Genomic DNA, 27,066 nt, shown 5'->3' with positions numbered 1-27,066 from the left:
GTTTCGACAAATGCACCCCAGGTTTGGTAGAGAAGTTACACTGTATGATAGACAAATGCACCCCAGGTTTGGTAGAGAAGTAATACTGTACGATAGTCTTTTAAATTTCCAGCGTCGCCTGTTAATGTGATCAGTAGGATTTTGTTTGAACTAAGCGAAATCATGGACCAAATTGGTGTGTCATATTGCCATCATGTCAGTTCATATTTAAAATGTTTTAATATCATATTTGTTTCAGTTTCCCTGGCAACCTTCGTCATGGTTTCACACCATGCTCTAAGTATGTCTCCAGATACAAGCCCAATAACATTTCAAATATTAAATTGCTGGATATAATTTTAGCATAACCTCATTTCATTCAGTCTGTGTTTTTCGCCAACATTACAGTGCTCTCTCTGTAGTCTTTGCTACTGCGTTACAACCCTCTTCCTTTCTCTTCATGGCATGGCCATGCTCTTAGCATGTATGTGTTAACCCATTAAAACACAGTGTTATACATTTGTTTTTACCAGAATGGCAATGAGCCGTAGTGCATTACTAAAGGCCCTGTGAGCATATGTCATAGTAGAGTGGTAACACTTTATTTTAGGGATACATCTATTAGCACTAATACTTACAATGTGCCTGTATAAGTAACTTGTAAGGCATGTATTAAGCAAAATCAAACATTTGTTAGGCATGTATTCGCAAATGTCTTGTTCATGCACAATAAGGGATTTATTACCAATTTAACCTTAGTAAGGACCTAGTAGGTCTTAACGTTTGCTTAGTACATGCCTGACAAGTTACTTATGCAGGCATTAACATTGTATGTATTAGTGCTAATAGATGTATCCCTAAAGTAAAGTGTTACCAGTAGGTTACAGTAGTACTATGGTAAGTAACCTTTTCAATATTACTATTACAACATTCCACTGGTGGTACGGCGTCGTCTTGCATTACGGGCTGTATATAGTTTTTGTATAATCTCGTTTTACTCAGTCACCACTTTTATCGACATCTAAAGTAGTGTTGCGCCGATAGCATTTTTGGCCCCAATACCGATACCCGATACCTGGCTGTGCAGTATTGGCCGATACCGATACCACCCTATTTGAAATGTATATATATGAAGGGCTGTAGTGCATACTACTTGGATGTAAAATCATTGCATGGCTTTGTCAGGCTGCTGCCTACCTTTCTGAAACAGGAAAAAGACTAATACAAAGTGAATCCAGCAAACCTTTTTATACTTTTTAAATACCTCTATGAAATAATTAATTTCAAGGCTGTTTAAGTGTCATACAAGCACTTGTAAATGGTATTGGTGCCCTATTTGTTGGTACTCACCGGTACCACCATTTTAGTGCCGATCCACCGATACTGGTATCGGTATCGGTGCAACACTAGTCTTTACTTCCCCTTCCTCACTCCTTCCTTCCTCACTCCTTCCTTCCTTCCTTCCTTCCTTCCTTCCTTCCTTCCTTCCCCTCCTTTCATACACAGGATCCTTCAGGCTCTCAGCTCTATGGTTTTTCTGTTTTTTTTTCACCCCAGCAGCAGCAGACAAGAATAAATTGATGCACTGCGGCTTCTCCAGAAAATGTCAAAGCTATTTTCCAAATATGATGAGTGTGGCGAGTTTAAATCAACAGCCCTCTATAGTGCGGTGATAAAGGAGCCTCAGCTGGGTTTGTGGTGGAGAGAGGAGAGGAAGAGAGGAAGAGAGGAGAGGAGAGGGGAGGAGAGGAGAGGGGAGGAGAGGAAGAGAGGAAGAGAGGAGAGGAGAGGAGAGGAGAGGAGAGGGGAGGAGAGGAGAGGAGAGGAGAGGAGGAGGAGAGGAGAGGAGAGGAGAGGAAGAGAGGAAGAGAGGAAGAGAGGAAAGGAGAGGAGAGGAGAGGAGAGGGGAGGAGAGGAGAGGAGAGGAGGGGAGAGGAGAAGAGAGGAGATGAGGAGAGAAGACGAGAGGGAGGATAGGAGAGGAGAGGGAGGAGAGAGGAGAGGGGATGATATGAGAAGAGAGGAGAGGAGAGAGGAGAGGAGAGAGGAGAGGAGAGGAGATGAAAGGCGGGGAGCAGAGAGGAGAGGAGAGGAGAGGAGAGGAGGGGAGAAGAGAGGAGAGGAGATGAGAGGAGAGGCGATGATATGAGAGGAGAGGAGAGGAGAGGAGAGGGGAGGAGAGAAGAGGAGAGGAGAGGAGATGAGATGAGAGTAGGGGAGCAGAGAGGAGAGGAGAGCAGAGGAGATGAGAGGAGAGGGAAGGAAAGGAGAGGAGAGGAGAGGAGAGGAGATGAGATGAGAGGAGAGGAGAGGAGAGGAGAGGAGAGGAGAGGAGAGGAAAGTAGAGGAGAGGAGAGAGGAGAGGAGAGGAGAGGGGAGGAGAAGAGAGGAGGGGAGAGGAGAGGAGAGGAGAGGAGTGGAGAGGAGAGGAGAGAGAGAAAGAGGAGTGGAGAGGAAAGGGGAGGAGAGGAGAGGAGAAGGGATGAGATGAGATGAGATGAGGGGAGAGGAGAGGAGAGGAGAGGAGAGGAGAGGAGAGGAGGAGAGGAGAGAGGAGAGGAGAGGAAAGGAAAGGAGAGGAGAGGAGAGGAGAGGAGAGGAGGGGAGAGGAGAGGAGAGGAGAGGAGAGGAGAAGGGGATGAGGGGATGAGGGGAGGGGAGAGGAGAGGAGAGGGGAGGAGAGGAGAGGAGAGGAGAGAAGAGAAGAGGAGAAGAGAAGAGAAGAGAAGAGGAGGGGAGGGGAGGGGAGAGGAGAGCAGAGCAGAGCAGAGAGGAGAGGAGAGGAGAGGAGGGGAGAGGAGAGGAGAGAGGAAGAGGAGAGGAGAGGAGGAGAGGAGAGGAGAGGAGAGGAGAGGGGAGGGGATGAGTGAGAGGAGGTGAGGGGAGAGGGCTGATCAGGCTCATAAAATGGGGACCCTTCAGTTTCTCCCCTGACTGTACATGTAGTTGCTTGCAGCGCTGCGCTCCAGGCACCTGAGTGTTGATGACATACTAGTTTTGAATACACTATCTATCAAAATGGGTTCGCTCCGCTCTGTTGCACACAGTTTTTTTATGATGTCGATGATGGCAAAGAAATGACTCCGCTTTCCCATTAGTAACAGAATTATTTGTTTAGAAAAAATATATAATGTGAAAGTAGTCAAGATAATACCAGATTTTGCTTTTTTTACCAGACATTTATTGTTGATCAATGATATTTTGGAATTCTACAACAAAATCCATACAAAATATGATTTGGTAAAGTAAATATTACATGAGATGATATCTTTTTTAATATGATGCAATGTATACATGATTTAGATAAATAAATTCCAGGCTTTCCTGAGTAAAATACAACTGTTATAAAAGCAAACTCAAATGCTCTCAAAACTCAAAATGTCTCACTTAATAAAAACATCAACGGTCTATCCACCTCTCTGCAGATTACAATATGTCCTCAAAGCTGTCTGGATGGTAGCTTTCTTTTAGTGCAACTTGAAAAATAAGAAGACGGTATGAATGGTTAAATAATAAAAAAGAAGGACAAGTAGAAAAAGAATGCATCAATGTTGTTCAAGCACTCCTTGGCCTTCCATGGTACGTATGAATGAGGAAGTGTGTGTGTGTGTGTGTGTGTGTGTGTGTGTGTGTGTGTGTGTGTGTGTGTGTGTGTGTGTGTGTGTGTGTGTGTGTGTGTGTGTGTGTGTTTGTGTGTTTTGATGTGTGTGTGTGTGTGTGTGTGTGTGTGTGTGTGTGTGTGTGTGTGTGTACTGTAACGTAGCGGCAGGGTTTTGCTGACTGGGCAGGCAGCCTTGATGATGTGTAGTTGGTCAGGTCTCTTCAGCCGTGGTGTGTGTGTGTGTGTGTGTGTGTGTGTGTGTGTGTGTGTGTGTGTGTGTGTGTGTGTGTGTGTGTGTGTGTGTGTGTGTGTGGGACGTGCGGTTGGGCAGGTCTCCTCAGCCGTGGTTCACCAGCAAGTTCTGTGGAACAAAAGAGACAAACAAACTCTGATCACGACATCATGCTTCACTCAAATCTTTTCAGAAATAGATTTTTTCGAAAAAAAAGTTGAGAGAGGCAGGAAATGAGTGGGGAGAGAGAGGGTGGGGGGAAGGATCAGCAAAGGATCTTGGGTCGGAATCGAACCCGGGTCGCCAGCATAATGATACAGCGTCTTAGCTCGTTGAGCCACCGTGCCCCTGCCCTGCTTGACTCAATTCTACAGCAGCTAAGCAAGCAAGCAAGCAGCCCTCTCCAAAACATTTGCACAATTTGATTTCACCCGAGTAATTATTGTCCCTGACTCAACGACCGAGCTGTTTGTACAGGGCCCACAAGACACTATTTTGTAAATCAAATAGAACCCTCCATGCAAAAATGTGCTAAAAGGCCAAGCAAACGTTACCTTTTTTCGCAATGGGACTTGCCTTCGTAAGACTTTGAAAGCAGATTCTTATTGGAAATAAGAGAGCCGGTGCTCATTAATTCTGGCACAATAATTAACTGGTGAAATCGGTAACGATCTGCAACATACTAGTTGCCTCTTTAATGATGTTGCTTAAAGTGATTGCCATTTTTGGAAATAAGCTCATATAGCAGCTAGCTGGTCTCATAGGACTCAATGTTAACTGCTAGCATGGAGGTAAAATGTGCACTGCCATACTCGGAGAACGATTAAAAGTACAGGAGAAAGGTAAAACTCAAATCATTTAACTCAATGAGAGGTGTACAGTAAGCTTATTTCCAAAAATGGCACAGTATCACTTTAAGTCTGCAACACCAGTATTGGTCTTCCAACAATGCTTTTCAATCATAACACTTTGGGCTTGAGACCTGGGGTCCGTTTCTCGAAAGCGTCTTTGCTATCGTCGTTAGCAAAGTCCTTCGTAAGAGCGACTCAACTCTCTCTCGACAGTGACGCTCACCACTAAATCCAAGAGAACGGTAAGGCGGTGTTAAGACGGTCTTAAGACGGTTAGCGACGACAAGAATCGAGAAACGGACCCCTGGTACTGTCAGAGGCACAATGTTTAAGGCGTTGTTCATGGATAATACAAAGTACATACAAAACAGTTTTGATATGCTTTGCACATGTCATGTGTGACCATTTTACGTTTTTTTTAGAATTGAATTTCATGTCAAATTCAAGTACTTTTTAGGCCTACTACCAAGTGATTGAGTTAGGTCAGTAGAGGAACTTAATGTGCAGTGAAGCTACTACACTTTCAGTGCAAGATAATAAAACCTGTAGAGAGGTCAATAAAAGAGGGGCTGTCATATAACAGTCTCCATATTCTGCCCTGCAAAGACAAAATGCAGTAACTTCACATTTGGCAAAAAGAAAATGTGTTTAGACTAGAGATGTCCGATATTGGATTTTTTGCCGATATCCGATATGCCGATATTGTCCAACTCTCAATGTGTGGGTAATTTTTCCTCAAACAAATTTAAGGTAACATTACAAATCTGCTGTTGTGGAACAAAATATGCTTCATCTTATTGTAATTTACCGACTAGATGCATTCTCCAATGCAAAAAAGCTTTCCAAATACTAACATCTTCTGTGCAAAATAGAAAAATAATTAAGGAGAAAAGTGTACAGTAATTCAAGCATTATTATATCGGTTTTGATAGGTCAAAAATCCGATGCAGATATTGACCGATATTACATCTTATGCCATTATCGGGCCGATAATATCTGTGGGCAGATATTATCAGACATCTCTAGTTAAGACTGAAAATGGTCTTCATTACACCTTCTTCATCTTGTGACAAAGCCATGTGGTCCAAATGAGTCCCGTGTTAGAGATAGCGTATCGCTATGTCAAATTAGCAGTAGCTACAGTATCCAACCTAATAGCAAGGCTTTGAGGGCTTTTTTCTCAGTTTCAATGCTGGCATAATTACTGCACTTTGTAGGGCAGTATTATACATGATAATCATATACTGCACATGATTATATGTACATCATATACCTGATTTCAGAATACATAGTGGGACAAAGATAAACATGAAAGCAGAAAACTGCAGATCATATCTCGCCAAAAACCTCCCAAAGTAAAAAAAAAACAAAGCTGTAAAATGCCATATTGATCACTGCCTCATGTACGTGTCAGTTCCTGAACTTTCTTTGTCAGACTGCTGGCCAGCAAGAGGTTGCTGATGCGCTACAACACAAGCCCTGACGACTCTTCACAAACCTGTCAGCTTTTATTTACGCTCTTGTGAAAGGTAAAAGTTGCATACAGTATTCCTTAGCATCAGACACAGAATAAATGGCTACAAACATCCGATGTGTAATTGCCAGTGTCCCGTCTTCAGATGACGGCAAGTTTATTTATAGGTACATTTCTGCACATATCCTGAATCATTAGTGAAGTTACAAAGCAGTTTTGTGTTTTGCTGTGTAGGACTGTTGGTAGCAATGTAGAAAGAAATACACATGATCCATTTTTATAGTGACAGTTGAGAAAATTTTTAAAGACTTTGAAATAGGAACACTACCTTGCATTATATTGGCCATGGGCCATCTTATACATCTTCAGCGTTGAGATTGAACGTTATGCTCATAGTGCAGCCACATTAACTGAAATTAGAAAAGTAGTTTGTAGAAGCATGGAAACACAGTTTCCCAAAAGCTTCACCACATACTTTCAAGAAACTCAACTTTCCACACAGTCATTACAGTAAATGTGTGTGTGCATGCAAGCCGATTGCCCTTCTTTGTAAGTGGCCAAGTTAGTGTGGGGTCCTCACTATTGCTGTTCACCGGAACAGGATTCTAACCAACATTAGCAGACACACAAAATGTGGCCAGGTAGCTGAACATGGAGACCGGTCCATAAGCACGGAGAAGTATTTTTCAAACACTTCAAGCAAAAAGGCATGTTATGTTGGTTTGCTTTTATTTCTTCAAATTGCCTTACAAGCCTGTGTTAATCAGAAACCATTTACGTTTGCACCTTGAACCTCATTTCATAAAGGCTGAACAATGATAAATACTCTATTTAATTCAATTTCCAAACAAGTTATTCATGTATTTTTCAGCATGCACATGTGCAAATGCATTCACATAAGCAGACACAGTAAGCGTACACAGCACTTCTCCACATACACTACATCCATCTCCATTTGAGGATGCGCTACCAAGTCCAAACCAAATTCTAGATGGCGCAGTTATTTGTAAATAAATAGCCTGTGCACCAAGGGGGAAAAGACGATAAGCGTCTCATGAGTTCGACCGTGCAGAGCAGAGCGTTCCAGGCAGAGGCCCCTGTTATGTGCTCAGCCCCTGAAGTAGAAAAAAAAAGGTTGAGGGGAGAGGTGAGGGGGAGAAAATAGTCTGTGAGCATCGCGTTGCGTTGCGTCGCCGCCTCTTTGACCTTTTTGGCTTGCTAGGCTGATGCACATGAGAGGCTGTGCTGAGCTCCAGAGGCAGCATCAGGACCACAACCCGCATCCAGCATCCCGCATCCAGCATCCAGCATCCACCCCCTCACTCTCCTCATCCAGCATCCACCCCCTCACTCTCCCCAACCCGCATCCCGCATCCAGCATCCCGCATCCCACCCCCTCACTCTCCCCAACCCGCATCCCGCATCCCGCATCCAGCATCCACCCCCTCACTCTCCTCATCCAGCATCCCGCATCCCACCCCCTCACTCTCCCCAACCCGCATCCCGCATCCCACCCCCTCACTCTCCCCAACCAGCATCCCGCATCCCGCATCCAGCATCCACCCCCTGACTCTCCCCAACCCGCATCCCGCATCCCACCCCCTCACTCTCCCCAACCCGCATCCCGCATCCCACCCCCTCACTCTCTCTCTCTCTCTGTCTGTCTCTCTCAGGGGCGTAGCAGCAAATTGTGGGCCCTAAGTACAATCATCTCCAATGGACCCCCCCCCCCCCCCCCCAGTCATATATCATGACACACTGACTGTATATGATATACAAGTGACCCCCCCCCCCCCCCCCCCCCCCCCAGTGATATATCATGACACACTGACTGTGTATGATATACAAGTGACCCCCCCCCCCCCCCCCCCCCCAGTCATATATCATGACACACTGACTGTATATGATATACAAGTGACCCCCCCCCCCCCCCCCCCCCCCCCCCCCCCAGTGATATATCATGACACACTGTATATGATATACAAGTGACCCCCCCCCCCCCCCCCCCCCCCCCCCCCCCCCCAGTGATATATCATGACAAACTGTATATGATATACAAGTGACCCCCCCCCCCCCCCCCCAGTGATATATCATGACACACTGACTGTATATGATATACAAGTGACCCCCCCCCCAGTGATATATCATGACACACTGACTGTATATGATATACAAGTGACCCCCCCCCCAGTGATATATCATGACACACTGTATATGATATACAAGTGACCCCCCCCCCCCCCCCCCCCCCCCCCCCCCCAGTGATATATCATGACACACTGTATATGATATACAAGTGACCCCCCCCCCCCCCCCCCCCCCCCCCAGTGATATATCATGACCCCCCCCCCCCAGTGATATATCATGACACACTGACTGTATATGATATACAATTGATATACTACATGGGGCCCTGGTAACTCAGTCACACTTTAGCCGCCTGTACCACACCCCTGCTCTCTCTCTCTCTCTCTCTCTCTCTCTCTCTCTCTCTCTCTCTCTCTCTCTCTCTCTCCCGGGGGAAGAGGACCAGGGGGGCTGATCTCTCTCTCTCTCTCTCTCTCTCTCTCTCTCTCTCTCTCTCTCTCTCTCTCTCTCTCTCTCTCTCTCTCTCACACACATCTCTCTCTCTCTCTCTCTCTCTTCCGGGGGAAGAGGACCAGGGGGGCTGATCTCTCTCTCTCTCTCTCTCTCTCTCTCTCTCTCTCTCTCTCTCTCTCACACACACATCTCTCTCTCACACACACATCTCTCTCTCTCTCTCTCTCTCTCTCTCTCTCTCTCTCTCTCTCTCTCTCTCTCCCGGGGGAAGAGGACCAGGGGGGCGGACCTCTCTCTCTCTCTCTCTCTCTCACACACATCTCTCTCTCTCTCTCTCTCTCTCTCTCTCTCTCTCTCTCTCTCTCTCTCTCTCCCGGGAAGAGGACCGGGGGGGCGGACCCACACTGCTCACCCCCTGTCATCAGGGGCCTTAAAGGTCACACTCCGTAATTTCAGTCATTGTGTGGGTGGCGGTAAACAACACAGAAAAACTCCCTCTGCACCGCGCGCACACACACACACACACACACACACACACACACACACACACACACACACACACACACACACACACACACACACACACACACACACACACACACACACACACACACACACACACACACACACCCTCTGCACCGGGGAGGAAAGGCAGGATGCGTAGGAAATGAAGAGACTAGAGAGACAAAATGTGAAGTAAGTGTTGCTTTGACACTATGTCTCACGGCGTGCTGAGAATAGCTAAGCAGTCTGACTACTAAGTATATTATGAGGATAATGAAAGATATCCTCCGCGCTCCTGCACTTCACAATCTAGTGCAGTGTTTCCCAACCAGGGGTACGTGTACCACTAGGGGTACGCAAGCACACCTCAGGGGGTACGCGGAAAAATGTAATAATAGCAAATATATTGAGTGTAGTCACATTGGGATAGAGGAACAGAGCATGTGTGAGGGCGAGGGGGTACTAATCATATGACAAAATGGCTTAGGGGGTACGCAGGACAAAAAACGTTGGGAAACAATGGGCTAGTGCCTCACAGGAAGGAACTAGTAGATGTAGATAAAGAAGAAAGTCACTGGAGCATCTTCAGATGTGATTGTGGATAGTTTACTGTTTTATTGGGCAAGTGCCAAGACTAACGTTTCGATGTTGCCACGTTTTCTTTATCTGTATATTAATGAGGTCCTGATGGACGGTAAGTATTAGACGTGACTTTATTGTATCATATTAATGAGGTCCTGATGGACGGTAAGTATTAGACGTGACTTTATTGTATCATATTAATGAGGTCCTGATGGACGGTAAGTATTAGACGTGACTTTATTGTATCGACAAATCGCGATACGCAGAGTCATGATACTGTATCGTGATATGCCCTTTCTGTTAGTTAGTTAGCTCTGTTACCCTTCAGTCCCGAAAACAATCACGCTGTGATGCGATAGTGCTTTCAAGCTTAAAATAATCATCAGTGTATCGAGTCGTCGTTCAGACATCGTGACACAAACAGAATCGTGAGCTGAGTGTATCGTTACAGCCCTACTGACTTTTGACAATTACATCACGCCATGCTTCATGTACATTCACGCTTATAGAATACTGAATGTACTGTATACCGTAGTGCCAACATGCTGTAAGAGTCACATTCTGATTCTAATTTTAGTTCTAACTACAAGGGAAGAGAACCAACGATATGTACATTCACGCTTATAGAATACTGAATGTACTGTATACCGTAGTGCCAACATGCTGTAAGAGTCACATTCCATGTGAACGAAGATTCTGATTCTAATTTTAGTTCTAACTACAAGGGATGAGAACCAACGATATGATACTCTATTTATACTCTCTGACAGAACAGAACAGATCATATTACAGTATATGATATTATTTCTTCTGGTGTTTCAATTCAAGATGTTCTTTTTTTAATTCTATTCTTTTTATTATGCGGTCTGCTTTAATTATGGGGTCTTGAGATAATAATTAGGTCAGAAACACTTTATTGCTCTCTCTTCTTTCGTTACTATGCTCTCTCCTCTCCTCGTCTTGTGAGTTAGGCGATAGACACGGTAGCGACTCGCGAGCGCCACACTGGTTTCAGCTGACAGACAGACGGCAGATATTGACTTGGAACCTTGAGGCAGCGGAGCAAGGTTAGATTGGACACATTTTCTGTCTCTGTGTTCTCTTCTTGCGCACACACACACACGCACACACACACACACACACACACACACACACACACACACACACACACACACACACACACACACACACACACACACACATACACTGACACATGTAAACATGCGCGCACACACATACACACACACACACACACACACACACACACACACACACACACACACACACACACACACACACACACACACACACACACACACACACACACACACACATACACTGACACATGTAAACATGCGCGCACACACATACACACACACACACTGAGATACAAATAGACAGACACAAACACACCCTATACACACACACACACACACACACACACACACACACACACACACACACACACACACACACACACACACACACACACACACACACACACACACACACCAACACAGCTCAGTTTCATGACATACATTGAGAATCAGAGTACAGTAAAAATCAATAGCGCTCTTGTCGCTAGAGCAACCATAACCGATCCACTTGGCCTACAGTACAGCGTGAAGGACAAGGTGTGTGTGTGTGTGTGTGTGTGTGTGTGTGTGTGTGTGTGTGTGTGTGTGTGCCTGCGCATGCACACGCAACTGTGCGCAATTGAATATGTGTATGTAGGTGTGTTTCTGTGTATGTGCGGACGTGTGTGTGTGTGTGTCTGTGTGTGTGTCTGTATGTGTGTGTGTAAGTGTGTTTCAGTGTATGTGCGAACCTGTATGTACAGTATGTGTGTGTGTGTGTGTTTATGTGTGTGTAAAGTGTGTTTCAATGTATGTGCGAATGTGTATGTGTGAATGTGTGTGTGTGTGCGTGTGTGTGTGTTTATGAGAGAGCGATAGTGAGGCTGTGTGTTTTGTATGCTGTATGTTTACATGGGGATTTCGCATGTGAGTATCAGTGTCAACATTTCCCTGTTTTTCTGTAACGAGGTCTCTGGAAACATGCACCGTCAGCAGCGACCAGTCATGCCTATCATGGTGCACAGCCAAGCCCAAATCAGAACGGCATTGGGAGCTAATTCACATTACACATCCTGCCCCCGCCTAAATGGAAGTAGTGTATACTGTATAATACTCTACTCTACTCTACTCTACTCTACTCTACTCTACTCTACTCTACTCTACTCTACTCTAGTGTACTGTACTCTACTCTACTCTAAACGGCATTGGGAGCTAATTCACATTACACATCCTGCCCCAGCCTAAATGGAAGTAGTGTATGCATGAGTCTACTCTACTCTACTCTACTCTACTCTAGTGTACTGTACTGTACTGCACTGTACTGTACTGTACTCTACTGTGCTGTACTGTACTCTAAACGGCATTGGGAGCTAATTCACATTACACATCCTGCCCCCAGCCTAAATGGAACTAGGGTATATATGAGTCTACTCTACTCTACTCTACTCTACTCTACTCTACTCTACTCTACCCTACTATACTCTAGTGTACTGTACTGTACTCTACTGAACTATACTCTACTGTACTCAGCTCAACGCTACTCTACTCTACTCTAAACGCCATTGTGAGCTAATTCACATTAGGCATCCTCCCCCAGCCTAAACGGAAGTAGTGTATAGTATAAGAGTATATACGGGTCTGATCTACTCTACTGTACTCTACTCCAGTGTTTCTCAACCTTTTTTTAGGCGAGGCACCCTTTCAATTACTGAACATTTTCAAGGCACCCCAAAGCAACAAGCTGTAACATGGCATCGCATCGGATACCACAAAAGCTTAGAAAAGTAACACATTTGGAGACGTCACACAACCTACATTCGAAGTTGCAGCTTACAAGGGCAACCTAAATGTACTTTATTGTGCGTAAATGGCAGATGAAAGATTCTACTGACTAGCATTAACTTATTAATTTAGACAAATATGTATTTATATTACATAATTTATTTATCAGCCAAGTTTCTGCGGCACCCCTAAGGGGGGCCCGCGGCACCCCAGGGTGCCCCGGCACCCCATTTGAGAAAAACTGCTCTACTCTACTCTATTCTACTCTACTCTACTCTACTCTACCCTACTCAACATCTGAAATCAGAAAGGCAGTGTGAGCTAATTCAGTATGTATAGTAAGAATCTATTTGCTCTACGTGTACTATACTCTACTCTACTCTACTCTACTGTACTCTACTGTACTCTACTCTATTCTACTCTACTCTACTGTACTCTAATCTACTTTATTCTACTCTACTCTACTCTACTCTACTCTACTCTACTCTACTCTACTCCTCTACTCTACATCCAAAATCAGAACGGCATTGTGAGCTAATTCACATTAGGCATCCTTCCCCCAGTCTAAATGGAAATAGCGTACAATATAAGAGTATATACGAGTCTGATCTACTCTCCTCTACTCTCCTCTTCCATACTCTACTCTACTCTACTCAACATCCAAAATCAGAACGGCATTGGGAGCTAATTCACATTACACATCCTGCCCCCGCCTAAATGGAAGTAGTGTATACTGTATAATACTCTACTCTACTCTACTCTACTCTACTCTACTCTACTCTACTCTACTCTACTCTTCCCTACTCTGCTGTCCTCTACTCTACATTCAAAATCGCAATGGCATTGGGAGCTAATTCACATTACACATCCTGCCCCAGCCTAAATGGAAGTAGTGTACATATAAGAGTCTTCTCTACTCTACTCTACTACTCTACACTACTCTGCTCTGCTATGCTCTACTCTACATCCAAAATCGGTAAGGCATTGGGAGCTAATTCACAGCATCCTTCCCCCACCCTAAATGGAAGCAGAGTATATTGAGGTGAAGGTGAGGAATTGTGCACATACCAGGAAAAAGTGCAGGACAAAGGTTGACGTTTTGACTGTTGTCTTCATCAGATTCTCTACTACAGTGATTCTCAAAGTGTGGTCCGCGACAGAGCTCAGGTGGTCCTCAAAGGGATTTCTAGCCAGCAGAAGGCTAGCATTTGTAACATACTTACAATTCCAAACATTTTTTCACCACAATAAGACAGGGTTGTACATGGGAATAAAAAGTAAGTGATCTGCATCAATATTAAGTGTCGAAATAGCACCCGTCAACTCTCAATTCAGTTGACAGGTGGTCCCTGAACATTTTTGGGGGGACATAGTGGTCCTCGGTCTGAAAAAGTTTGAGAATCACTTGTCTACGAGTAGAGCATCTGATGAAGACAACAGGCGAAACGTCATCCTATCCTGCCATGGAATAACACACACGCACGCACACACACACACACACGCACACGCGCACACACACACACACACAAACACACACACACACACACACACACACACACACACACACACACACACACACACAACACACACACACACACACACACACACACACACACACACACACACACACACACACACACACACACACAAGAAACAACACACACACACACACACACACACACACACACACATTGGTGTTCAAACATCCCTTATCACACAACATAAATTAATCTCTTACAAGAGCTTTCTTCGCAGATATCTCTCACACAATCCCTGTTGAACCCCAAGCCCTCTCCATATAGTGCCAACAACAAGAACGAACAACCCTCACTCTTCCCTCTTCCCAGGCCAGTCGTGGTTAACATGGGAGCAGCATACGGCTCCATAGGGCTCCATAGGGCTCCATAGGGCTCCATAGGGCTTCATACGGCTCCATAGGGCTCCATAGGGCTCCATACGGCTCCATAGGGCTCCATAGGGCTCCATAGGGCTCCATAGGGCTCCATAGGGCTCCATAGGGCTTCATACGGCTCCATAGGGCTCCATAGGGCTCCTGGCCTGCCTATGTGCTGTGTGCATTGTAGCCATACCTTTATACCTTTCCATCTGGGGGAAGCTTCTCTCTACCTCTTTTTTTCTTATTTCTCTCTCTTTCTTTCGTTCTCTCTCTCTCTCTCTCTCTTTCTCTTTCTCTCTCATACCTTTCCATCTGGGGTAGCCTCTCTCTCTCTCTCTCTCTCTCTCTCTCTCTCTCTCTCTCTCTCTCTCTCTCTCTCTGTGTCTCTCATACCTTTCCATCTGGGGGTAGCCTCTCTCTCTCTCTCTCTCTCCCCCCCCCCCTCTCCTCTCTCCCTCTATATATATATCTCTCCCCCCCCCCCTCTCTCTCTCTCCCCCCCGCCTCTCTCTCTCCCTCTATATATCTCTCTCTCTCTCCCTCTCTCTCTCTCCCTCGCTTCCTGAATTGGAAATCCATCTTATCTGTAGACTGGCAGGTAATCAGGATTCCAAAGGCTGGTGAAGCTGGAGCCTTTCCCTGTGTGTCACGCGAGGACGGAGAGAGCGAGAGGCTGTTTGTGTGTGTGTGTGTGTGTGTGTGTGTGTGTGTGTGTGTGTGTGTGTGTGTGTGTGTGTGTGTGTGTGTGCGTGCGTGCACGTGTGTGTGTATGTGTATGGCGTGTGCGAGACAGAGAGTTTTTGTGTGTGTGTGTGTGTGTGTGTGTGTGTGTGTGTGTGTGTGTTGAGGTGGGGTGTGTGTTGTGGTGAGGTGTGTGATTGTGAGTGGAATCAGGAAGGATGAAGAGTTGGGGTGTGAGGTTTGGGGGGGCTGTGAGTGGGGCAGGAGGGAGGGGGGGCAGAGCGAGGGGGCGGTGGGGGGCGTTAGGGGGGCGTGCGGGTGGCAGAGCGAGGGGGTGGATGTGCTCATGTAATGTGATGAGGAGGGAGAGCTCTTGTTTTTTTATCTTCTCCTTCTCCTCCTCCTTCTCTTCTCTTCTTTTCTTTTCTCACTTCTCTTGTCTAATCCCAAGATTTTTTTTTGTCGTCCTCCTGTGAAGCTATTTTCACGCGCACCACACAAACCAAACCATCCCTGCCGACGTATAGAATAGACGAATAGACTGCACCACACACACCAAACCCTCCCTGTTGAACCACACACACCAAACCATCCCTGCCGATGTGGGTTCTTTTTTTTTGTTTTCCCCTGACTGTGCGAAACTAACTCAACCACTGACTGTTGGAAACCGCTGTCGGTCAAAAAATGAGCTCTTGTCCCTCCTCACAACATTGTGTTGTTAAACAAAAAGCAAAAAAACATCTATAGAATAGTCTACTGGGCTGCACCACACAAACCATCCCTGCCGTTGTACAGAATAGACACATAACACATAAGCCATCTCTGCCGCACCACACACACCAAACCATCCCTGCTGCACCACACAAGCCATCCCTGCCGTTATACAGAATAGACACATAACACAAAAGCCATCCCTGCTGCACCACACACACCAAGCCATCTCTGCTGCACCACACACACCAAACCATCCCTGCCGTTGTACAGAATAGACACATAACACATAAGCCATCTCTGCCGCACCACACACACCAAACCATCCCTGCCGTTGTACAGAATAGACACATAACACATAAGCCATCTCTGCCGCACACACACCAAACCATCCCTGCTGCACCACACAAGCCATCCCTGCCGTTGTAAAGAATAGACACATAACACATAAGCCATCTCTGCCGCACCACACACACCAAACCATCCCTGCTGCACCACACACACCAAACCATCCCTGCCGTTGTACAGAATAGACACATAACACATAAGCCATCTCTGCCGCACCACACATAACACATAAGCCATCCCTGCTGCACCACACACACATACATAAGCCATCTCTGCTGCACCACACACACACACACATAAGCCATCTCTGCTGCACCACACACACACCAAACCATCCCTGCTGCACCACACACACCAAGCCATCCCTGCTGCACCACACACACCAAGCCATCCCTGCTGCACCACACACACATCAAGCCATCCCTGCTGCACCACACACACACCAAGCCATCCCTGCTGCACCACACACACCAAACCATCCCTGCTGCACCACACACACCAAACCATCCCTGCTGCACCACACACACCAAGCCATCCCTGCTGCACCACACACACCAAACCATCCCTGCTGCACCACACACACCAAGCCATCCCTGCTGCACCACACACACCAAGCCATCCCTGCTGCACCACACACACACACCAAGCCATCCCTGCTGCACCACACAAGCCATCCCTGCCGTTGTACAGAATAGACACATAACACATAAGCCATCCCTGCTGCACCACACACACACACATAAGCCATCTCTGCTGCACCACACACACACACATAAGCCATCTCTGCTGCACCACACACACACACACATAAGCCATCTCTGCTGCACCACACACACACACATAAGCCATCTCTGCTGCACCACACACACACACATAAGCCATCTCTGCTGCACCACACACACACATATAAGCCATCTCTGCTGCACCACACACACACCAAGCCATCCCTGCTGCACCACACACACACCAAGCCATCCCTGCTGCACCACACACACACCAAACCATCCCTGCTGCACCACACACACCAAACCATCCCTGCACCACACACACCAAACCATCCCTGCCGCACCACACACACACCAAACCATCCCTGCTGCACCACACACACACACACCAAGCCATCCCTGCTGCACCACACACACACACACCAAGCCATCCCTGCTGCACCACACACACCAAGCCATCCCTGCTGCACCACACACACACACACCAAGCCATCCCTGCTGCACCACACACACACACACCAAGCCATCCCTGCTGCACCACACACACACACACCAAGCCATCCCTGCTGCACCACACACACACCAAGCCATCTCTGCTGCACCACACACACACACACCAAGCCATCCCTGCTGCACCACACACATCAAGCCATCCCTGCTGCACCACACACACCAAGCCATCTCTGCTGCACCACACACACCAAGCCATCCCTGCCGCACCACACACACACCAAGCCATCCCTGCTGCACCACACACACACCAAGCCATCCCTGCTGCACCACACACACCAAGCCATCCCTGCTGCACCACACACACACACACCAAGCCATCCCTGCTGCACCACACACACCAAGCCATCCCTGCTGCACCACACACACACACACCAAGCCATCCCTGCTGCACCACACACACCAAGCCATCCCTGCTGCACCACACACACACCAAGCCATCCCTGCTGCACCACACACACCAAGCCATCCCTGCTGCACCACACACACCAAGCCATCCCTGCTGCACCACACACACACCAAGCCATCCCTGCTGCACCACACACACCAAGCCATCCCTGCTGCACCACACACACATCAAGCCATCCCTGCTGCACCACACACACCAAGCCATCTCTGCTGCACCACACACACACACACCAAGCCATCCCTGCTGCACCACACACACCAAGCCATCCCTGCTGCACCACACACACACACACCAAGCCATCCCTGCTGCACCACACACACACACACCAAGCCATCCCTGCTGCACCACACACACACACACCAAGCCATCCCTGCTGCACCACACACACCAAGCCATCCCTGCTGCACCACACACACACCAAGCCATCTCTGCCGCACCACACACACCAAGCCATCCCTGTCGCACCACACACACCAAACCATCCCTGCTGCACCACACACACACCAAGCCATCCCTGCTGCACCACACACACACCAAGCCATCCCTGCTGCACCACACACACACCAAACCATCCCTGCTGCACCACACACACACCAAACCATCCCTGCTGCACCACACACACCAAGCCATCCCTGCTGCACCACACACACCAAGCCATCCCTGCTGCACCACACACACACACACACCAAGCCATCCCTGCTGCACCACACACACACACACCAAGCCATCCCTGCTGCACCACACACACACACACCAAGCCATCCCTGCTGCACCACACACACCAAGCCATCCCTGCTGCACCACACACACACCAAGCCATCCCTGCTGCACCACACACACCAAGCCATCCCTGCTGCACCACACACACATCAAGCCATCCCTGCTGCACCACACACACACAGCCATCTCTGCTGCACCACACACACCAAGCCATCCCTGCCGCACCACACACACCAAACCATCCCTGCTGCACCACACACACACCAAGCCATCCCTGCTGCACCACACACACCAAGCCATCCCTGCACCACACACACCAAGCCATCCCTGCACCACACACACACCAAACCATCCCTGCTGCACCACACACACACCAAGCCATCCCTGCTGCACCACACACACCAAGCCATCTCTGCTGCACCACACACACACACACCAAGCCATCCCTGCTGCACCACACACACCAAGCCATCCCTGCTGCACCACACACACACACACCAAGCCATCCCTGCTGCACCAGACACACACAAAGCCATCCCTGTCGCACCACACACACACCAAGCCATCCCTGCTGCACCACACACACCAAGCCATCCCTGCTGCACCACACACACACCAAGCCATCCCTGCTGCACCACACACACACCAAGCCATCCCTGCTGCACCACACACACAAATCAAGCCATCTCTGCTGCACCACACACACCAAGCCATCCCTGCCGCACCACACACACCAAACCATCCCTGCTGCACCACACACACACCAAGCCATCCCTGCCGCACCACACACACCAAGCCATCTCTGCCGCACCACACATAACACATAAGCCATCCCTGCTGCACCACACACACCAAACCATCCCTGCTGCACCACACACACACCAAACCATCCCTGCTGCACCACACACACCAAGCCATCCCTGTTGCACCACACACACCAAACCATCCCTGCTGCACCACACACACACCAAGCCATCCCTGCTGCACCACACACACCAAGCCATCCCTGCTGCACCACACACACCAAACCATCCCTGCGGCACACACACACCAAGCCATCCCTGCTGCACCACACACACCAAGCCATTCCTGCTGCACCACACACACACCAAGCCATCCCTGCTGCACCACACACACCAAGCCATCCCTGCTGCACCACACACACACACCAAGCCATCCCTGCTGCACCACACACACCAAGCCATCCCTGCTGCACCACACACACACACACCAAGCCATCCCTGCTGCACCAGACACACACAAAGCCATCCCTGTCGCACCACACACACACCAAGCCATCCCTGCTGCACCACACACACCAAGCCATCCCTGCTGCACCACACACACCAAGCCATCCCTGCTGCACCACACACACCAAACCATCCCTGCTGCACCACACAAACCAAGCCATCCCTGCCAATGTGTAGAATAGACTATAGACTACAACACACCAAACCCTCCCTGCACCACACAAACCAAGCCATCCCTGCCGCACCACACACACACCAAACCCTCCCTGCACCACACAAACCAAGCCATCCCTGCTGCACCACACACACTCCAAGCCATCTCTGCCGCACCACACACACCAAGCCATCCCTGCTGCACCACACACACACACACCAAACCATCCCTGCTGCACCACACACACCAAGCCATCCCTGCTGCACCACACACACACACCAAGCCATCCCTGCTGCACCACACACACACCAAGCCATCCCTGCTGCACCACACACACACCAAGCCATCCCTGCTGCACCACACACACACCAAACCATCCCTGCTGCACCACACACACCAAACCATCCCTGCTGCACCACACACACACCAAACCATCCCTGCTGCACCACACACACACCAAGCCATCTCTGCCGCACCACACACACACCAAGCCATCCCTGCTGCACCACACACACCAAACCATCCCTGCACCACACACACCAAACCATCCCTGCCGCACCACACACACCAAACCATCCCTGCCGCACCACACACACCAAACCATCCCTGCTGCACCACACACACACCAAGCCATCCCTGCTGCACCACACACACCAAGCCATCTCTGCTGCACCACACACACCAAACCATCCCTGCTGCACCACACAAACCAAGCCATCTCTGCCGCACACACACCAAACCATCCCTGCCGTTGTACAGAATAGACACATAACACATAAGCCATCTCTGCCGCACCACACATAACACATAAGCCATCCCTGCTGCACCACACACACCAAACCATCCCTGCTGCACCACATAACACATAAGCCATCCCTGCTGCACCACACACACACACATAAGCCATCTCTGCTGCACCACACACACACCAAGCCATCCCTGCTGCACCACACACACACACACCAAGCCGTCCCTGCTGCACCACACACACCAAGCCATCCCTGCTGCACCACACACACCAAGCCATCCCTGCCGCACCACACACACACCAAGCCATCTCTGCCGCACCACACACACCAAACCATCCCTGCTGCACCACACACACCAAGCCATCCCTGCTGCACCACACACACCAAACCATCCCTGCTGCACCACACACACCAAACCATCCCTGCTGCACCACACACACCAAACCATCCCTGCTGCACCACACACACCAAGCCATCCCTGCTGCACCACACACACCAAGCCATCCCTGCCGATGTGTAGAATAGACGAATAGACTGCACCACACACACCAAACCCTCCCTGTTGAACCACACACACCATCCCTGCACCACACACACACCAAGCCATCTCTGCTGCACCACACACACACCAAGCCATCTCTGCCGCACCACACACACACCAAACCAAGCCATCCCTGCTGCACCACACACACCAAGCCATCCCTGCTGCACCACACACACCAAGCCATCCATGCTGCACCACACACACACCAAGCCATCCCTGCTGCACCACACACACACACACCAAGCCATCCCTGCTGCACCACACACACACACACCAAGCCATCCCTGCTGCACCACACACACCAAGCCATCCCTGCTGCACCACACACACCAAGCCATCCCTGCTGCACCACACACACCAAGCCATCCCTGCTGCACCACACACACCAAACCATCCCTGCTGCACCACACACACCAAGCCATCCCTGTTGCACCACACACACCAAACCATCCCTGCTGCACCACACACACCAAGCCGTCCCTGCTGCACCACACACACCAAGCCATCCCTGCTGCACCACACACACCAAGCCATCCCTGCTGCACCACACACACCAAGCCATCCCTGCTGCACCACACACACCAAGCCATCTCTGCTGCACCACACACACCAAACCATCCCTGCCGCACCACACACACACCAAGCCACCCCTGCTGCACCACACACACATTGTCAAGTTCTGGTGTGTTTTAGTTTGATTGTCCCTCAGTTTTGCTCGAACTTGAAAAGAGCCCAGTCGTGCAAGGAACAACTCGAACAAGATGGTTCCCCTTTTTGTTTCTTTTATTAAAGTTCTTTTGTTGTTTTGATGATGAAGGGGTCAATCTGTCAGTCAGGTTGAAAACCAGTTGCGTTTGACTGGTGAACTGAGGGATTCTTTTTAGTTATTTTTCAGTAGGTTTCTTTTGTTTGTTTCTTCAAGCTTTTGCTTCTAACAAACCTTTGCTTCTTTCTCCTGCAGCATGCATTAAAATGCCTTTAAAATGGCTGTCTTACAGGAAGTGGCCCTCACCAGACAGGAAGTCAGTTGGAGTGCTATGGTGTGGCTGTGGCAATATTGTGTGCCCCCTGCAGGTCCGGCTGAAGACTGATTGTTTAGATTGTTTTGAATGTGAAGGATGTTTTGGATGGTGATGTTTTTAATCTTGGATGATTTGATGGTGAGGTTCTGGATGTTGACAAAACACCTCCCACTTGACCTCTCGGTTCTGGAACCCAGAGAGGTCACAAGAGTTGGTGATGGTCATGGTTTTTGTTTTTGTTTTGTTTTTTGGTCAGATTTCAGGATGGAGACTGGTCTGATGTCAGTTCCCATATCCAGACTGTGGGCGGTGGTGTGTTGGACTGATGCAGCCAGTTTGGACTTACTCTCTTCTGGCGGAAGCCCCTCCCACTTTGGTCCACTTCTGGCTGGGGTTTTTGCCAGTAATCCTTTCCATATCTTTGCAGCTCTCCACGCCCAGGCAATGACTTTGGTCACCTTCGTGAGGCTGCTGAATTTTCCGTTATTAGACCGTTTTTTCACTGCGGGACCAGTTTGTGATCTTCGGAATTGAGTCTTTAGCTCCTTCCCATCCACAGTGTTTTGCAGAACATAATGGTTTCTTTTGCCTTTCAACATCACTGGGCCGCTTGCACCACTAGATGGCGCAACGGGTTTGATTTTCTTGACCTGTGGTCTGGTCAGTGCTGGTGAGAAGAATTTGGTCCTGGCTAGAATGGCACCTTTCTGTTTGAGAGGAGTGCCAAGACCTCTTGGGTCAGACAGGGTAGCTACTTGGCTGAACGGCTGTCTTCTAGTCAGTGGTTTGGGAGTCTTCTCTCTCACCTGTTCTTTCAGGAGATTTTGACATGCTCTCTTTTTCTTCTTCTTGGAGAAGTTGTCTGAGGTCATCAGGTTTAATTCGTCACTTTTGACCAAGTAGCTGACTCTGTGGGCTCTGCCGTTTTTTCTCCTTCGACTTGAGAGAAGAAGCATCTTGTTTGACGCTGCTGGCACCTGCCCGTCCCTCCCACTTTGGCCTGACTGGATCCAGGGCTTCAGGATTTCTTCTTTTCCTCCTCTGGTATCCTTGTCCAGTTTTTCCAGGTCCTTGTGTGAGGTAAGCACAACATCAACACAGGAGTCTTCCTTCTGTTCTCTTCTTGAGCCATGGAGACTGGGCAGGCTGGTGGGATTCATGTTGTCGATCGACTGCTGGGCTGGCTGCGGTGCTGACTGGGTCTGAAGAGTTGTGTCCTGCCTCTCCTCCTCTGCAGTTCTCAGCACTGTCAGGAACTCACCCTTTTTTTGCCACAAGATTGTTTTTCAGCTTTCTTAAGCCCTTTATCCTGCTGTCCAAGTCAGCCTTCTCTTCTTTGGGAATCCATTCCTCCCATTCCTTGAATCCAGCCACAACGTCTGCGACAAGTTGCTTCGCTCTTTCCACCTGGTGCTCATATCCGTCTTTGTTGACGATGGACACAGGGATTCCATGAGCTTGTTCACATGTCCATTCTGCTTTTTCAACAGCGAAGGTCAGCTCCCCCTCAGCATACCGTGACCAGAGACTGGACTGCACATGGTGCCTGGCTTCTTCCAGTCTGTTCATGCAGTCCTCCATGGTCTTTAAAAGGTCTGCTTCATCTTTGGGGTTCAGCTCCTTCTCCTCATCTTCCTCTCCGTCAGCCTCTGCTAGCAGACCAAGCTTGTACTCGTAGTTAGCATCGCTGACTTCCCTGCAGTGTGAGCAGAGTTTCTTGTATTCAGTTTGAATGTCTGACTTTGTCAGATGTCCAATTTCGCTGGAGAGATAATTTGCCTGCTTCATGAAGGCTGTCTTCACCAAAGTCCTCTCCTGCTTCAGCTGTTTGATGGATTTTCCAGTGGCTTCTTCCGCCATCTTGCAGTTTTCCTCGCGTAGACAAGGTCGACTGGAGGCCGTTGACCCTTCGTCTATTTTTCCTCGTCTCGCTGGTTTTCAACTGTCAAGTTCTGGTGTGTTTTAGTTTGATTGTCCCTCAGTTTTGCTCGAACTTGAAAAGAGCCCAGTCGTGCAAGGAACAACTCGAACAAGATGGTTCCCCTTTTTGTTTCTTTTATTAAAAGTTCTTTTGTTGTTTTGATGATGAAGGGGTCAATCTGTCAGTCAGGTTGAAAACCAGTTGCGTCTGACCGGTTAACTGAGGGATTCTTTTTAGTTATTTTTCAGTAGGTTTCTTTTGTTTGTTTCTTCAAGCTTTTGCTTCTAACAAACCTTTGCTTCTTTCTCCTGCAGCATGCATTAAAATGCCTTTAAAATGGCTGTCTTACAGGAAGTGGCTGTCACCTGACAGGACGTCACAGTTGAAGTGCTGTGGTGTGGCTGTTGCAATGTTTTCTGCCCCCTGCAGGTCCGGCTGTAAACTGGTTGTTTGGATGGTTTTGAATGTGAATGATGTTTTAGAAGGTGATGTTTTGAATGTTGGATGTTTTGATGGTGAGGCTCTGGATGTTGACGAAACACACACCAAGCCACCCCTGCTGCACCACACACACACCAAACCACTCCTGCTGCACCACACACACCAAGCCATCCCTGCTGCACCACACACACCAAGCCATCCCTGCTGCACCACACACACACCAAGCCATGCCTGCTGCACCACACACACACCAAGCCATCCCTGCTGCACCACACACACACCAAGCCATCCCTGCTGCACCACACACACACACCAAACCATCCCTGCTGCACCACACACACACCAAACCATCCCTGCTGCACCACACACACCAAGCCATCCCTGCTGCACCACACACACCAAGCCATCCCTGCTGCACCACACACACCAAGCCATCCCTGCACCACACACACACCAAACCATCCCTGCCGATGTGTAGAATAGACTACAATGCTGCACCACACACACCAAACCATCCCTGTTGAACCACACACACCATCCCTACTGCACCACACACACCAAGCCATCCCTGCTGCACCACACACACCAAACCATCCCTGCTGCACCACACACACACCAAACCATCCCTGCTGCACCACACACACCAAGCCATCCCTGTTGCACCACACACACACCAAGCCATCCCTGCGGCACACACACACCAAACCATCCCTGCGGCACACACACACCAAACCATCCCTGCGGCACACACACACCAAACCATCCCTGCTGCACCACACACACCAAACCATCCCTGCGGCACACACACACCAAACCATCCCTGCGGCACACACACACCAAACCATCCCTGTTGCACCACACACACACCAAACCATCCCTGCGGCACACACACACCAAACCATCCCTGCGGCACACACACACCAAACCATCCCTGTTGCACCACACACACACCAAACCATCCCTGCGGCACACACACACCAAACCATCCCTGCTGCACCACACACACCATCCCTGCACCACACACACCATCCCTGCCGCTCCACCTTACAAACCAAACGATCCTTGCTGCACCACACACACCAAACCATCCCTGCCGCTCCACAAAAACCGTCTCTGCCGCACCACACACACCAAACCATCCCTGCCGCACCACACACACCAAACCCTCCCTGCACCACACAAACCAAGCCATCCCTGCCGCAACACAAAAGCCATCCCAAGCCATCCATTTTTCGCGCTGAATTCTTCAATAATGTACCGGGCAGAAAACACACACACACACAGACACACACAGACACACACACACACACACTTGGAATCTTTCAAACCAATATATTTTTGCGCTGAATTCTTCCATAATGGACCGGTGCAGCACAGAGCGCTCCGATTTTCCTCCCCATTATGACCCGCTGACGATAACAGCTACGGTACGAATTTGTTTGTTGGGGAAAAAGAGGCTGCAGTGCAGTGCACATTAAAGTAGGCGTCTAGCCGCGGCTTTGGCAGTAGCACTTGGAGAAGATGAATAGATAGGTAGATAGATGGATAAATAAATAAACAAATAAATAAATAAATAAACAAACAAATAAATAAATAAATAAATAGGCATAGCTCTGGCCAAATAAAATAGATATCTGGCTCGGGGGGAGGGTCATTTTTCATTGTTCAGGCCAAAAGACTGTACTGTAGGCCGCCGCTGTGAGACAGGGCCATGGCTGCAGCTCTGTTGTGCACCAAATGCCAGACAGTCAGTCAGTGGGCATGCATGTGGCAATGTTGTTTTTTGGTGTGTGTGTGTGTGTGTGTGTGTGTGTGTGTGTGTGTGTGTGCGTGTGTGTGTGTGTGTGCGTGCACATGTCTATATATGTGTTTGTGTGTGTGTATGTGTGCATGTGTGTGTGTGTGTATGTGCATGTGTGTGTGCGTTTGTGTGTGTCTGTGTCTGTGCGTGTGTCTGTATATGTGTGTGTGTTGAGGGGCAACGTGAGCCTTTAAAAAAAAAAAAGGAAAAAAAAAATCAAACATGTTTGTTATTTTTTTTGCGGCCCTTTCTTTCTCTGCTCCTTTCATCCCAGCTGGGGTCTCAGTTGGCTGTTCACCCGCCAGAGTGGACATAAAAGGTCCTCTGCTCTGGCATCGCTCGTCCATTGTTAGGGGCACATTTCATGACAACAGGAAAAAAGCAGCACACGTGGAACGTGTCATTATCTTTTGCTATCATACAGAGAGAGAGAGAGAGAGAGAGAGAGAGAGAGAGAGAGAGAGAGAGAGAGAGAGAGAGAGAGAGAGAGAGAGAGAGAGAGAGAGAGAGAGAGAGCAAACCTTCACAGCACTGTTAAAACACGTGTTGGAAGCCTTTGCT

The 27,066-nt window shown here is 48.7% G+C and overlaps 1 protein-coding gene across 2 annotated transcripts in view; it reads right to left on the bottom strand.

The window, feature by feature from the left end:
• Positions 1 to 3,719: 3,719 nt before the first annotated feature.
• Positions 3,720 to 27,066, bottom strand: part of chchd6a (coiled-coil-helix-coiled-coil-helix domain containing 6a) — a 135,259-nt gene continuing 111,912 nt past the window's right edge. For both annotated transcript variants that reach the window (XM_063209532.1, XM_063209533.1), the window contains one exon: positions 3,720 to 3,941. In XM_063209532.1, coding sequence (XP_063065602.1) covers positions 3,918 to 3,941 — 24 coding nt within the window. In that variant the 3' untranslated portion in view covers positions 3,720 to 3,917. The remainder of the gene's footprint in view (positions 3,942 to 27,066) is intronic.

This window comes from Engraulis encrasicolus, chromosome 10 (genome assembly GCF_034702125.1).
Source record: "Engraulis encrasicolus isolate BLACKSEA-1 chromosome 10, IST_EnEncr_1.0, whole genome shotgun sequence".
Classification (NCBI taxonomy): Eukaryota; Metazoa; Chordata; class Actinopteri; order Clupeiformes; family Engraulidae; genus Engraulis; species Engraulis encrasicolus.
This window is presented reverse-complemented; position numbering and strand designations above follow the sequence as displayed.